The sequence below is a fragment of the Brachyistius frenatus genome, unplaced genomic scaffold, assembly GCF_029030835.1.
Source record: "Brachyistius frenatus isolate BFR_SWC_R1_liver_20210118 unplaced genomic scaffold, ASM2903083v1 Contig_17, whole genome shotgun sequence".
In the NCBI taxonomy this organism is placed as follows: Eukaryota; Metazoa; Chordata; class Actinopteri; family Embiotocidae; genus Brachyistius; species Brachyistius frenatus.
This window is the reverse complement of record NW_027210616.1, coordinates 4,257,967-4,273,801: the sequence shown is the minus strand read 5'-3', so window position 1 is coordinate 4,273,801 and position 15,835 is coordinate 4,257,967. Positions and strand designations below refer to the sequence as shown.

General features: G+C 40.4%; 1 protein-coding gene across 2 annotated transcripts in view; it reads left to right on the top strand.

Moving 5' to 3' along the window:
• The window catches only part of ccdc88b (coiled-coil domain containing 88B), a 47,179-nt gene extending 46,249 nt beyond the window's left edge, over nt 1-930 (top strand). For both annotated transcript variants that reach the window (XM_069694486.1, XM_069694484.1), the window contains exon 28: nt 53-930. In XM_069694486.1, coding sequence (XP_069550587.1) covers nt 53-123 — 71 coding nt within the window. In that variant the 3' untranslated portion in view covers nt 124-930. The remainder of the gene's footprint in view (nt 1-52) is intronic.
• Nucleotides 931-15,835: the final 14,905 nt, after the last annotated feature.

The following is a 15,835-nucleotide window of genomic DNA, read 5'->3' as shown; positions in this document are numbered from 1 at the left end:
ATTCTATTTAATGAAATGTGCCGATTAGACTGTGATCTCTTCTGCCTTGCAGATAATCAACACTCCAGTGAAGACACCACGGTGGCCCGAGACAGAGCTGCAGACTCCCCTCAATTGAATTAAAAACAAATGTTTATAATTATGGGCTCCAAGCAAACTGTTTTGATGCATCTTTGTTTATGTCTGAATATTTTGAATATAACATCCTCCTAGTATTTTTGAATACATGAATAAATTTATTATTTCGTGAGTCATTTGTAGTGTTACTGAATTGTGAATGAATTAACTGCCCCCTATAACTTAAAATGACTGAAATTCAGTACCTCAGCACAAATCTCTTGATAAGTCAAATTAATTTGACTACATATACAGTTGTATATCTCTAGTTTTCTTGATTTGGCAAATATATTATCATCCATCTATCACCTGTTTCCTTATGCAAAATTTCACACTCCTACCATTTCCTGCTTGCAGTTGATGTTGATTTCTTTTGAGTAGTACCACAATAATGTGCGCACGGAATAAAAATAATAATTTTAACCCAAACAATAATTTTTTTAACCTATAACAAGGTATTTTTGTGACTTAACCACAACTGTAGGAGTATCAGAGGAGAAAAGCATTATCTAATTTGGGAGACTCGTTGGTAAATGGTCAAGATTAAAAAAAAGGTTAAAAAAAAAAGGAACAGACCCTTTCTCAATAGCGTGTCGTGTGTCTTATTTAACGTGTTACGTAAGGGTATTATAAAAAAAAAAAAAAATCCTTAATATAATTGTTCACTCAATATTGATGTTGTTGCAGGTCTTCAACAAACTCCATTTCCCAGATTCCTAGACGTTTGCATGGTGGACGTCGTGCCTCAAACAGAAGAGGTCTACGAATGGTGAAGACTTTAGAGGAATTGGCTCGAGATAAACTTACTTTTGAACTGCCTGTTCGAGTTTACAACCGTTTGTGTCAATAACGATATTGCTCACACACTTGCCTATGAACGCTGCGTGTTACTGGAGGACTCGACTAGAGGGCACACCGGAGAAACAAGGACATAATTAGAACATCCTTATTTGTCTGATGTAAACAATAAACATGGTGACCATAAAGTCACTACTTTGCTGATTCTGAGATCACAAGGGGACAAAACACACTCCGTATTTCCAGCATTTTCAGTGTCAATTTCCATTACGTTTTGCAGGTCCCTGACCCTGTCACATCTCCATACTGCCCCTACACCGCCCATTCTGGTCATTGCGGACGTGTGGCATTGCTGAAACTTCATGTTTTGCCAAAACAAATGAAAGAAATATTAAATGAGAGTGTGCATTGAGGCCAGCCCTCTACTGATATCACTGTATAAACTCTTGAGGTTCAGTGTTTCTTACAAAATTATCTTCAAAATTTACCAGAGTTTAAAGCATCAGGATAATTTATTTACAACTCTACACTGCACAGTCCAATTTAATTGATAACATTATTTCATGATATATTCAGTAATATTTTGAGGTAACCTTTTAGTTTCAAGGCTCCATGTCTACCGTGTAAATCCCTCCACAAATACTCAAACAGCAGCTCTGCAGTGTGTGCAGCCATTTAATAGCAGATGCCTGCAGAGGACATCAAGAATATCAGAGTAGATTTCATGAGGTACATCATATATAACACATAGGCTAAGCTGAGGAAGAAAGTGGAGCAGAGGTGGTTGGAAGTAAAAGCCCTCATATGCAAATTTCACTTGAGCATTAAAGTTCAGTGCTTGGAGTGCTTCATCTCATTTTCCATAAACCTTTACAGGATTAACTAAAAATGTTCGGTGTTCCCGCTGTTTCTCCTGAACGCCTCTTCTTTAAGTTGGCTCACTCGGAGTCAAAAAAGTCTGATTTTTAAAAGCTGATCACATTTAATTTTTGTGAGACATGCCTTAAAGTAAAAAGGAAAAGCAGTTTGATACTCCATGCTCATAAAATGTTGAATATCAGCAGTGAAACAAGGTGAAAGAAAAGCGTAAAGATTCCTGGAAGTGACCTGACAAAGGTGCCACAAAAATGTGAGATTTAAGTAAAGACATAAGAAATGATGAAGTCGTCTGCAATCCAGTTTCATCCTGAGGGCCCAGTTCATGAAGGAAGCAAAATAATTACATAAATAAATAATGATAAACCGCAGATCTGATCTTTGTACAGCAGGATAAACCCGGAGAAACCCTGCAATCTGGCTCGCATATGGTTTAAAATCCCATTTCATTTTAGGATTCCTGTGTGAATCCAGTCATTGATCTAATGACAAATGATCTGCAGAAGTGCTTTAATGAGAGTCATCTTTATCTCCTTTCACTGTTGCACCAAATGGTGTCAGTGTGGAGCTGGCCAGGCCTCTGTCAACAGACAGACAGACAGACAGGAAGAAGAGGAGGGAATTAGCATGCAGCTTTCCAAATGAGCAGACCTGAGAGTTCATCAAGAAACTAAAATGGCCCTCTTATAAGACAAGCAGCTTCCAAACAGCTTCTGTCTACCAGATTAGGATGAGGCTACGTCAGCATTTCCGGTGAAGGGGTTGTTTTTTTGGGTGTGTATGTGTGCAGAAGACAACGCTGAGGATAATAGCGGCCCGTAGTTCTGCCTCTCCAGCCAGCCCTCCTCAAACACACATCCTGAATTATGATTTGCAAATGACAAATGGATTGCTAATACAATTCATGAATTATGTAGTTGTCATGGTGACATTAATCAAAAAGCAGGCCCCTTCTCTCGGCTCTGAACATTGCGTTTGTGGAATTGAGATGCATGACGGGGGCTGCCCACCGAGCCGCCTGAGCGAGCGCAGGGCAAAGCGATAGCAAGATATTGGTTCTGCCAGTCACTCAGAGGCTTATTATGAGTGCAATGCAACAATCACACGCCCTCAGGCACACAGACAGACAGTGCCCACAGACAAAAAGTGAAGGGTAAGGCTTTAAATTTCCAATGGTGGGAGCCCTGTGAGAGCATGCACTGGTTATTTTTCTCCATTTATAAACTTCAATGCATTATCAAAAAATTCTTTGCGGTGCACTCAAACAGGACAACGACTAAGAAACAGGAATGTGACTGATTTATAATTTGACCCTTGTTTATTCACTACAATCTCCTGCTGAAATAAACTATTGTTTTAAAAGATAGATTTGTGCCTGCGAGCACAACAAGCAGAAGCAACACAAAATCAGTCCCAAAAAAAAAATAAGCCTTGGAGAGAAAATCAGTGAGAGAAAAGTCGTTGCCACAAAATGAGTGATTAAGTGCCCATCTCCAGCCCTGATTCCTAAAGCGATGAATGATGGATGGCTGCCTTGGCTGACATCACGGTTAGATCTCAAAAGTCTGCTCAGCTGCTTAATTATTGAGCACCTGAGGGGTGTAACAGTACCAGTGAAAATCACTTTTTCAACCTTACTTTTCGATTATTTTTTGGGGGCCTTCTTGTACTTGCAAAGATCCCTCTTAAGACTTCTCTCTCTACTTCCTCTTCCTCAATGAAGGTTTCTCCTTCTTTTTTTCTCACAAAGTAGACTCTCTCCACCTGTGTGGCACGCATATGTCTTTCCTCATCACCCCCCTCTGCCCATTTACCTTCAGTCCTGGCCTGAGCTATCAAATTTTAATGACTATGTCTTACTAAAGAGTCTCCAGCGACCAAAAACCTTGCTTAAACCACTTAGTCCACTGACTGAACAGAGGAGGCATCCTAAACACTTAAAGGTCTTGGAGGTGCATTAGGTTTTTGTTTAGTCTGGGTTCTGGCCTCTGAGATGAATTTCTGCTACTATCAGTTGAATCCAAATCAAGCTGGTTTTCCATCTTCCCAGGCTTTCTGCAGGCTGGCTGATTTACAAACAGCACGCACCACTGAGACTTCACTTTGGGTTAACAAAAAGTTATAATTCATGGTTTGTTGTTCGGCTTTTTCTCCGAGCGGAGGTCCCCAGTTGGGCAGACACCAAGACAAGAGAGCAGCGAGGTGATCTTTGATCAAGACGTGGTGGTGTAATTCAATTAATTATATTTTGCTCCAAGCAACGGGAGTCAGGGAGGGATCATTGAGAGGGAAGGCAGTACAACTGGGTGCAGAAATAACAAGTAAGTGGAGTGAGTGCGCGCACACACACACACCGACTGACCCTCCAACCTCGTCTTCTCACAAAACTGTCAGAATCGCTGTGCTTTCACTGGGCTTTTACTCAATGAGGTTAGCCCAAAGGTGAGTGTTCATCTATAACTTACCTCCGTCTGCCTCCACCCATCTCTCTATCCCTTCCTCTTTACCTCTTACTCCTCCCTCTCCCTTATTTCATCATCCTCCTCTCTCTCTCTCTCTCACGCTCTCTTTGCTTCATCTGGGGTCCTTCCTCCTCTCCAAACAGTTTGTCCCTGCTGATTCCCTCCCTCCTCCTCCTCCCCATGCACTCCCTTTCTCTCCCCTAGTGTATTAAGGGGCTTTGACGCTCTCAGTAAAAGCTGATTTATTCTCTGGGTGGTATCGATCGGTTTCTGCATTAAAGATTATAATTCATTACCCCGGCCCCTTTTAATACATTAAACACTCAAAATAAAAATAAAACACCCCTCCACCACCGCCACCCCCACCAGACTGTTGGTGTCCCGAGGGTGCGGGAAAACACTCTTGTCGAGACGTTCGTTCTGCTGTCCTAAGTCCCACAGCTCCACCTGTCTGTGTGTGTGTGTGTGTGTGTGTGTGTGTGTGTGTGTGTGTGTGTGTGTGTGTGTGTGTGTGTGTGTGTGTGTGTGTGTGTGTGTGTGTGTGTGTGTGTGTGTGTGTGTGTGTGTGTTTGTGAGTGACTCAGACAGAGAGATGCTCACGGGAACACACGAGTCGCCTAATGCACACACTCATGCAGTTTGATTCACAGTGAATACACAGCCACATACACACAAACAATTCACTGACAGCAGGGGTCAAAACAGTAAACAATATATATGATATAGAATAATGACAGTTAACCCGTTCATTGGTCGTCAGAAAGTTAATCTGCAACTCTTTTATAAAGGCAAAAAGCATTCAACTTTCACTGGTGCAGAACCTTCAAAATGAGGATTTGCTGCTTTTCTGTGTTTTATATCATAGTAAACTCGACAGGCTGGTTAGACAAAATTTGACATTTGGGGATGTCAGTATCAGCCTGTCAGCATCTGTCTTCACTTATTCAGCAAAATATCTCAACATCTACTTAATGGACTGGATCCAAATGTGTACAGACATTTTTGTTCTTTGATGTTTTTGATGTTGTTGATTTTGACAATCTGTTAGTCTAATGCCACCAGCAAGTTTACAGAGTCAAATAATCCAACAATTATTGAGTGGATTTGCAAGATATTTGGTCCAGACATTTGTGCCCCCACCCTGAGGATCAACTGTAATAACTTGAATTATCCCTTAACCTTTCATTTAGCCCTATCATCAGGAAATACCATGGACGGTAGTTATATAAGGATGGATGTAGCGAGCGGTGACGTCCCTCATTGATTTGCATTGGAGTCGAATTGAATGGCTACAGAAGGGCTCTATGGTTGACGCCATCTTTTCTGGTTTGAACTGGGACTTTTTAAATATGACAAGCGGGTGGACCAGCAGGTGGAGTGACACTTGAAACCAGACTGAATCATATAGCTAGAGCACACAACATCATTGGTGTTAACAGGTAAGGTGCATTGTATACATTCTACTTAACGTGTGAATTGCATATAAAGTCTGGAAACTTTTAAGAAGATAAAAATGTAGTTGTTGAAAAAAATCTGAATCACACTCACTTCGAATGTTTGAACAGTTAACCAAAGAACAACATATAATTATGATGAGCCGAAAACTGATTCAAACAATCCAACGAACAGCAAAACTGTCTGCGGAAAATGTGTCAACTATACTACCAAAACACAACAAAATATTAGTCATTGCATTAAACTTGATAAAAAAATAATGTGTGTGCTGCTCGAGTTCACCAGCGAATATGACCAAAGGAGTCATTTTCTCAAGCCAGCACCCAGTGGCCTTCAGTGGTATTGCACTTGAAGGTCATTTTGCATCAATTTCAAGGTGTGGTTGTTACTGATGGGAAACACCTGTTTCTAATTCTAATGAGCAAATATTAACATGCTTTAATACTAAACTATGATAATTAACAAGGTAAGTAATAACCTGAACACCAGCATGTTAGCATTTTCCTTGTTAGCATGCTGATATTAGCATTCAGCTCATAGACAGACTTGTAGACAGATAGATAGAGATTGGTCGTCTTTCTGTCATTGACATCAATTTCCTGAGAGCGCAGCAGAAATCACCGCCGTAATCTGACTCCACCAATTCTTTGGCCACCAACAGAATATAGATTACTTTCAGACAGGTCAAGCTAAGGATTCGTGTACAGCCTACGTACACTCCCGTTTGTCAGTAATCTCGCCTCTATGGGATAGTAAGGATTTAAGAAGCACCATGTGTCCCCTATTGATTTTACCCCAAATGGCTGCACCAATTCCCTGCACAAAACAAGATTGCCCTTCCCCATCGTCTTGACAGATTGATTTTTTATCTTGACCGCGAGGACTTGAGGAGCAATCCCTCTGATTCTGCCTCCTCGCACTGTCAGTCTGACGGACAATTTCCCTCTCCATCCTTACCTCTCCCGGTCTCTCCTCTTTCTCTTTCCATTAAAGGACTCTTCTACCTCTAACTTCTCCCCATCCAGTCTCCCTCCCCTTCCTCCTCCGTCTCCCCCCATCTGCTTCTCTCTCCCTCTGACAGGCTTTCAGACAGTAAATCAGAGACATTGATCCAGCGCAGCGCCCAAGTGTCCTGGATTCTGCTAAAGAGCCATTTTCATTTCACAAGCAGTTTACTAGCCTTGCTACCCCCCACCCGTAAACATTGCTCCCCACCCTCTTCTCTCGCTCTCTCCATCATGGCTTCATCCATACACATCACCCATCTCACCTAACTGCCGAATCCTCATCCTCTCTGAGTGCTGGCTGCTGTTTTCCTCCCACATTTTGCTGCCGGCGGACAATTTTCCTAGAAGAGAAATGCCTTTAAAGGCTTGAAACATCTCACTAATACATACTGATTGCACACACACACACACACACACACACACACACACACACACACACACACACACACACACACACACACACACACACACACACACACACACACACACACACACACACACACACACACACACATTTGTACACTGTACCAAAGCTCTTCTACAACCAGGGTGCAGAGCCCTGCAGCGCACCTTGAATTACTTCCAAGACATCTGACCCCAGCAACATCAGGACTAATTTAACATACCTATGTTTGATATCAGCACAGTGATGATTTGTGATGGGCTACTTTATTAACAGGATTTCTTCTGCTCAATCATGATCTCTGTGCTGTTCTGTAAGGTAATTATTTTAATTTAAGATGGGAGAAAAAGGAGCCCAAAGCTGCCGTTGTGTTCCAAGATAGAAACAAATCATACAAACATAAGAAATCTGACATTTATCTCCAGTCTCTGGAGGAATAGTCAGACAGTGTGTTTGCATTTTAATGCAACTTGGCATTACGTTTCTCAAACAATTTTTTTTAATGGGTGATAACTTTCAAGCATCTGCCTTTGTTTCCTTGTATACCTACATATAAAGTGCAATCTGTAAGTGTTTGGTCAGAATTTTTTTTGTGTGTGTGTTTTGCTAAATAAGGACATTTCATGTGATACAGTGTCACCGGTGTTCACATATTGTTTATACAGTGTTTGCCTGAGTTATGTATAATCCCTCATTTTTTGGATGGGAAGGGGTTTACAATTTGTAGTAGCACAGGCTGCGATTTACAGCACAATTTTGGCATGAATCAAGTACCAATCAATACTTAGTGGCTCTTACTAAGACTATGGGGATCAAAGGAGTAACACCTGGGTATTTTAAAGGAAATGAGAAATAAATGGCACTCTAATTATTTTTGTCAATATTATAAACTTAAGCTACAGCACTGGGAAACAAAACTGATGTTTTGGGAAAATGGTGTTAACAACCTTCTTATTGTCTAGTTCAAGAGAACCCACATACCTTATTATAATGTAAACTATACACTGTGGTTTTACTCATTAACAAACTGAATAGTGATGTGCAGGAGAAAACAGTATAAAAAAGGTGCACTCAACTTACAAGTTTGCCTTTGGCAGACAGCTACACCCACACTCTGATACCCACACTGTAATAAAGACATTTCAAGAAATATGACTATAGTGACTTTTCAAGTTTGCTGTTAGCAGAATGTTTGTCCAGCACTGCAGCAGCTTACAAAAAGTCTCCTATGGTAAAAAAAACAAACTTTCTTCAGATGAACAACTATCAAATGTTTCTGTTACTATGACGTAATCGTAGTTTAAAAATATAAAAATGTGGCGACAAGTCTGCCAACACATATGACATAGGTTGTTTATTTGTACCCTCAAATACGACCTACATGACTGTTTCCCCTAAATTAGCGCCGGTGATTCAGTGTAGGTATATATCTATATATAAGGATAGTGGTTTGGGTTAAAACAAAGACTTGAATCGTGTTTTGTGTTAAATTTACACAACCTTTGTAAACGTAGTTTTGAAAAAACTGTCCTGACTCATGGTTGGAGACAGGAAGTGATCAATGGTCTCCTGCACCTACGGTAAGTCCACTGTTCCATCTATCCATCCACCCAACCAGCCTTGTCTTCCTAACAAAAAAAGACACCCATTATAGTCTTCATCTGATTGCCAGTATTTATACGTCAATTAGGAAGTCACTAAACTGTAAAACGTAGCTGTGGGTCATAATAAGCTGCTTGCATAAAAAAAAAAATCTATGGGGTATTTTGTCAAACAGTCTCAGATGTAAATGGACCAAACATGGCTAATTTTTTATGTTTGATGAGGAACCTCATGAGTATCAATTTGTTTGATTACACTGAAATAATAAGATCTGTGGACTGTAATGCAACGTATTGCTGTTCTCCCATTTAAAGATTTTTCCCACATTTTTGTTCTCCAGGATACCCCAAATGCAAAAATATTACTAAATCCCCATCGTCTCATTTTATTCTACACAACCAACCTTAAAAAAGCAGCTGGAATCAGTAAGTGTTTTATTGGTAGCTGATTCACACAATAAAATGACATTTTAAGTCATGGGTTATAAAGTGTTCTTTACTGTTCACCCACAATAGATTAAAACTCCCTCAAAGTAAAGATGAACGTTAATACATTAACATCATAGTCATCATTTCACTTCAGATCCAGTGTTCTGGGGTACAGAGTTTGTGCAATGAAAGATGAGTCACTGTTTAAGTACTTCCAGATGGCCACGTGAGAACTAATAGGTCTATTTTTTCTGAAGGAACACTAGTTTATATGTACTGATGTAAAGGCAATATCTTTCACAGTACATGCAGTAAACTTGGACAGAAACTTTGTGTTGACATAATTTCTCAATTAGTATTTTCAAAGTCAACAATGAACTTTACACATACACAAACTGGGCAAACCCTGATAAAGATCATGTGATGTGATTGAAAGCTCCAGATCAGCTTCTAAATGGACCTTGTGGTGAAATTGCTGAGATCAGGAGAGGACTTTGAACACCAGCTTGGACAGAGCTGATTATTTGTTTCTGGACTGAGACACTTCCTTAGAATTGAATTCATATGATTGCAAACACTCATTAGTTTGAATACAGCAGCCAACACTGCTCGGGTCCATCAAAACTGTCAGCAGTTATCTGTTTCCACTGCTCATTGTTTATGCTGTCGTGATCTATTTTACACATGCATGTTATATTCTGGAGCGCTGTCAGCTTTCTTATATTCCTTGAAAAATTAAAATTGTACATTAGTGATTGATGTAGCTGACATGTGTTCTAAAATGAGCCACCTACAGCAGTGTTTATGACTGTTTAAGTGTGATTAAATTATTGTTGTTAAAAGAGCCCTACGCCACCATTTATTTTATGGTTTAGGACATTTTCACCTAACAAGACCCAGCTAGAATAATACCTACTCTCGCCACTTTAATAAACTGATTCAAAGTGTAGCTCTTGAACATGTGACAGTCTGAAATTCAACACCAGGAGCTGTATCCCTCTGTAACATCCCACAGCTGCAGATTTGGAGGGTTGTAGGCTGTGACAAGAGAGGTACCTGCAACAAAGAATAAGTGTGCCTCAGGTGAAAGCACTGAAGGACTGCGGGAACACTGCTGATAGCTGTTACTGTTTCCATGTTAATATAAGTTCACTTACACATGCCTACATTACCAGGGTGGATCAAAAGTTAAGAGAATGCACCTGTTGCGCACCAACTGAGCGCAGTACCATGACTTGCACAGAGCAGGAGACAGCAATAACTTTCGTGAGTAATCATTTCAAGTAAAGTTTCTTGATCTGGGATTTCATCAATAAGTTGAGCAGAGAGCACACTCCATTTTGTGGGAAACTTGGGAAACTGGCAACGGAGAGCCTTGAAATGGTTCAGAAAGCCTATGAAAATGAAGCAATGAGCCGGGCGAGCTGTTTTGAGTAGCATTTGCGTTTCAAGAGGGGAAGAACGTCACTGTCCAAGACCAAAGAAGGTACGTCAAGTCCAGAGCGCAAACAGGTGGGTTTTCTTTAACATTTGCAGGGTTGTGCACCGTGTGTTGGTCCCCCAGGGTCAGACTGTCAACACTGAGTTCTACTGTGACCACCTGAGGCGTCTGAGGGAAAACATTGGCGCAAACATCCTGAACTGTGGTGCGATGGCACTTTGGCTCTCCTACATGACAACGTGCCCGCTCACAGCACGTAAAAAAGCACGAGTTTCTCGCTCACAACAACACAATCGATGCTGCAACAGAACATGGATGTGGTATTTTTCTCTGTTCACTGTCAGATTTAAAACACCTCTTTGTGCTGTATGTTAGATAGATGATTGTTGATTTTTATCCCTATTCGCTCATCCATTTACAGTTAGTGTGGAGGGAGAGTAGAAATCTCTCGGCTAATAAACCTGTTAACTGACCGTTATCTTGTTAGCTTAACTCAGTTGCTAACAAGACAACAAATACACTGAGATTATTTAAAACTGTGCACCATCAACGCCCGTCTCCTGACTCTCGATTGCTCCTTTGTAGAACAGCTTTAACTCAGAGGAGGTTAAATAAAAGTGAATAGCTTCAAGCAGCTAATAAGCTATCATAGTTTTTTTTCTATTTTGGACTCTGCGACTCTCTGCCCCCACATAGCTCACTACTATTGATATGTCTTGCCCTTGTGCAAAAGTGCGGTTTTATTTTAAACCCTCAAACTTGTTTTTTGATTGCGACGAATTGATTGGACCTGGCTTCGATGCAATGTGTCACTGTTTTAAACCCTAGTGTGTTTAGGCCTTTAATAAAGACTCTGCACACCCACATTTGTTTTCTCCCATTAGAGGTCTGAGTGACACCTGAGCCTTTCACTCTACTGTAAGCATGATGAAGGTTATATTTTGTCTGATTGTGAGTGATGGAACATTATCAAGTAAGATGTCAGTCAAATATATACACTCCCATTTGGCCCACATTAGGTTAATCTATAATTGATTTCATTTTACTATCAGAATATTATTCTGGAATAAGTCTTGCGTCCCAAGGTGCAAATTTACAAATAAGTAGCCACAGTATAGTCAGAATAATCCATTTTTTTTAATCAAAATAGATAAACTGAGGCTGACTTAAACTCTTATTGAACAGTCTGACAGACTGAGGAACGGACAGGTTCTGTGGTGTGTTCAGTGTAGCCTGTGGGATTTTCTCGATGAAAAAAGAGGATAGTCTCTAAAAACAAAAATGTGAGTGGGGTCTGAAGTAAAGTTTCCAGCCAGGGGCAACATTTTCTTTTTTGCAGTTTGAAAACTTGACTTAAGCGTTTGACCCACAGTCTTTGAGCAGATTCGTGTAGCTGTCTAGATTTACGCTGAACAGAGACACACTGATTCCACACTGCAGATTCGAAAGATAAGAGCACAATCTGTGGGTTTTATGCAAACGTGACCACTAAATTTAGATTTTGAATACTTACTGTGTGAATCATCAACATTTGGCACAGCTGCAGAGGCACACAACTCTAATAATTTGCATCTGTAAAATGCAACCCATTGCATTGTGAGGCTGTTAGCGAAATGTCATTAACAGTTTTTTTTTTTTTTTTTTAAAGTTCAGATGTGGAAAAGTTTGTACAGCTACACTGTATGTCACTTTTCATAGCAGGAAAAAGCACAGGTGTATTAATGAAGGCTGCATCCCACTTAGGAGAGGTCAAGCTTTTTGTGCATGCTGCTTCACTGTCACGGTTTAATGAAGCACTTAATGGAACAGAGCCATCGTTAATTCCACCTGTGTGTTCCTCCTGTGACAGGTCAAATCGTGCATGCAGAGAATATGGAAAGTTCCCCTTTTTCCCCCCACTTCCTTGTTGAGAGCTCTCACATGAGGACACCAAACAGGCAACATAGCGGCCCTAAAGAAATGAGCATTTTCTTGCCTTTCACCTCTAACGCTGCCGTACCAGTGACGTCATGCTCCGATTTCCTGTCACTTTCCTTATGGGTTATTCCCGGTTCGACGGGCTTCAGGGGTTTTCCCACTCGGAGGTCGGAACTGTCCTACTTCCGCGTTGCTCATTAGCCGACCAAAAATATCTGCTGTGAGAAAGGTCCATTAAAGACAATGGTGGACAGTTCAAATAGAATTCAAACAGACAAGGATTTCGGTCACAGTTGACCTCTAACCAGTCAGATAATTACAGTCACCTGTGTACTGTGTAATGTAATAATGTATTGTGCAGTTGTGAGTGTGCAGCTATCCCCTTTTTTCTTTCAGTCCATAAAGGCAAGTGTTAATAGTGTGACCATCTTTCCACCTTGAACAATTAAAATACTTCTGTCAGGTAGAACATTTTTTATCAAGATAAATATAGGCTACTTTTGTTGTGTAGGTTTTTTCTTCTTTTTTTTTTTTTTAAGTCCTATATAGCTCAATACATCTTTACTCACACGCTTGCCACACACACACTTGATGGTAACTTGTGCGACAGCTGACATTTTTGTGCTATTATCTGACCAAATCTGCATATAAATGAATTATCTTGTCACACCGCGATTAACTGCACTGCCCGGGTGAGCAACAACACGGTTAACAGCTGAGGAACAGCACGGCGAAAACCACATCGAGTACTTGCTGAAACCATTCAGCAAAATTGCAAAAGCACAGATTTGCCGCATCTTACCTTCAAAAAGCTTTTCAGCAAAAACCAGAAGCAGCAGAGAAATACAGGTTCTGAGTGAGAACCACTTATTAAATGGTACAACGCAAATGCAATAAATTGAAAGACACACAGACAATTTGGAGTTTGTTCTGCCTCTCTCTGCTGAAAGAAACTCAAGCAGAACAGTGACAAATATGTTCAAGTGCCAAAAATTGTTGACAAGGCAGTAACCTCTTAGTCTGCATTAAACAAAGTCAGCAACAGCATCAGGCTGAAATAATTCTTCTTGAAGTGCCTTAGAGTGCACTGCCATCAGACATCATCAACCAAACATGCGGTGGACTTTTTTCAGCATGTCCTAGGCCTTTTATACAAACAGTTTGCTATTGAAGGCATTAAATACAAACACATGCACACATACAGGTGTGCTGGTGGGCCGTGAGCAGTGAATAATTTCCACGGCCGACAGCATTATTAGCGTATTTTCTGGAAGGTGGCAGGGAATCAGCCTTCAAGTTAACGAAACATTTATGGGTAATTGGTCTTCATCTGTCATCTCAAACAGAGCTGAGGCCTCTTTGAGTCCGAGACAGAAAGAAAGAGAGATTACTGATGGGACAGTGATGAAAATTGGTCGCAAGATAATGAGTCTCGTTGTCTTTTCATCCTCTCCTCCAGTGTCTCACTCTCTCCCTCTCTCTCTAATTATTCAGAGTGACTGGTCGGAGAGAAGCGTCACAGTCTGCTGCTTATTAAAAAACCCAGAGCGCCTTTAGACGAGTTCATCATCCCTCTTTTCCCTCCTTTCCCTCCATCGCTTCATCCTCTGCATCCTCTCATCCTGTCATCCCTACCTTTTTTTTTTTCCCTCCCCCTCTCTGTTTGAACTCCTACATCCTTCCTCTCGCTGCCTCTTTATCCCTCGCTCTTCCATCTGTTTATTTTTTCCACCATCCTGTGGAGTAAAACAGCAAGAAAGAGAGATGAAGAGGAGGAATGAGGAGGAAGAAACCGAGGCCCAGACAGGGACAGAATCAAAGAGCTCAGGAGAGGAGCAGACAATTCCCTTTGTGACATATGAAGCTTTCATAGAAAAAGAGGGCCTTTTCCCAATTTCCTGTTGATATTCTTTGTAGTTTATTTCCTCCCCTCTATCCCTTCCCCTCCTCAGGCCCAACTCTCCACCCCCCTCCTCCCTGTGCGTCTGCGCCACCGCGCCAGAAATTTTGGAATCAATAAAGATGGTTGTTGGCAGATGAAAGTCACGGGGCGGGACGACGGCTCGCTAAACGCTCATTTCGCTTCACACAAATCACCGCCTGCGTCAGGCCGACACGTAACGGCTACATCCTGCAACAATTAAAACCTCATACAGATGCGCTGTAGGGAGAAGCATGATGGGGTTTGCATAAATACACATATGGTGCGTCCTGACAGGCAGACGGGTGGGTGGGATTTGGACAACACAGAGACGGTAAGGAAATAAAAGAAAAAAGAGGAATGTTTTTGTTGCTCGCAGACAGTGGGGGGAAATTACGTTTTACTAATGTTTAATTACAAATTTAACCCAAGTCTTGCGATCAAAATTTGACTTGTAGAAGAGTATGTTTTACAAAATGTACTTAGAGCTACTATGATTTACTTGTCATTATGGAAAAGTATGAAATAATGTGAAAACAATGACACCAGGAGGAAGGGATCTCTCCACATGAACCTACATAAAATGACCACCTTAACCTGCAGCTTCCCTCAGTTTTACAGAACTTTACAGTGTTGTTTTAAGTGGGGGAAAAAAAAAAAAAAAGAAAAAAAAAATGTTGCAAGTTTAAATTATCAAACAGAAAATACTTATGTTGCAGAATGACGCCTTTCAGAGTGATATAATCACCATAACCACACCATCTTTTGTCAAATTATTACTGGTTAGTTATTTATTTATGAAAGGGTTCAGTGATAATTCAATATTAGCATTTATTAACTTTCAGTGAAATCATGTGGTGAAAATACAAATAGATTTTTTTTAAATAATAATTTAACCAAAGTATTTCAATTTTAGACAACCAAATTAGCTACTGTTGTTCTTGAGTTATATTGAAATTAAATTTGATTGTTTTATATATACTTTTGCATACATCTGCTGCATTGTGTATGGTTATCTGAAAAAACATTAAACACAGCATAAATATTCCTTCTAAGTCTTTATACACTGCTGTAGTTTAAATCATCTTATTTTAGAAGCAGACATGTTTTATGTGTACAGTCTGACTCTTCAAAATAACTAATGGAGCTCAAATAAATCTAATGCAGTAAAAAGAACAATATTTTGCTTTGGCAAGTGAATATGAAGTACAAAGTAATATAAAATATAAATAGTCAATAAAGCCACGACAGCACTGAACCTATTTATTTACTTTCCACTTCGTTCTGTCTCTCATACAAATGTACGAGAACGAAGAAGGAAATATTCATGCGAAGTGTTCCCGAGTGGCTCCCCGACTCACTGACTTGTATCATATCCAGAGAAATAATCATTTCATACACACCAGAA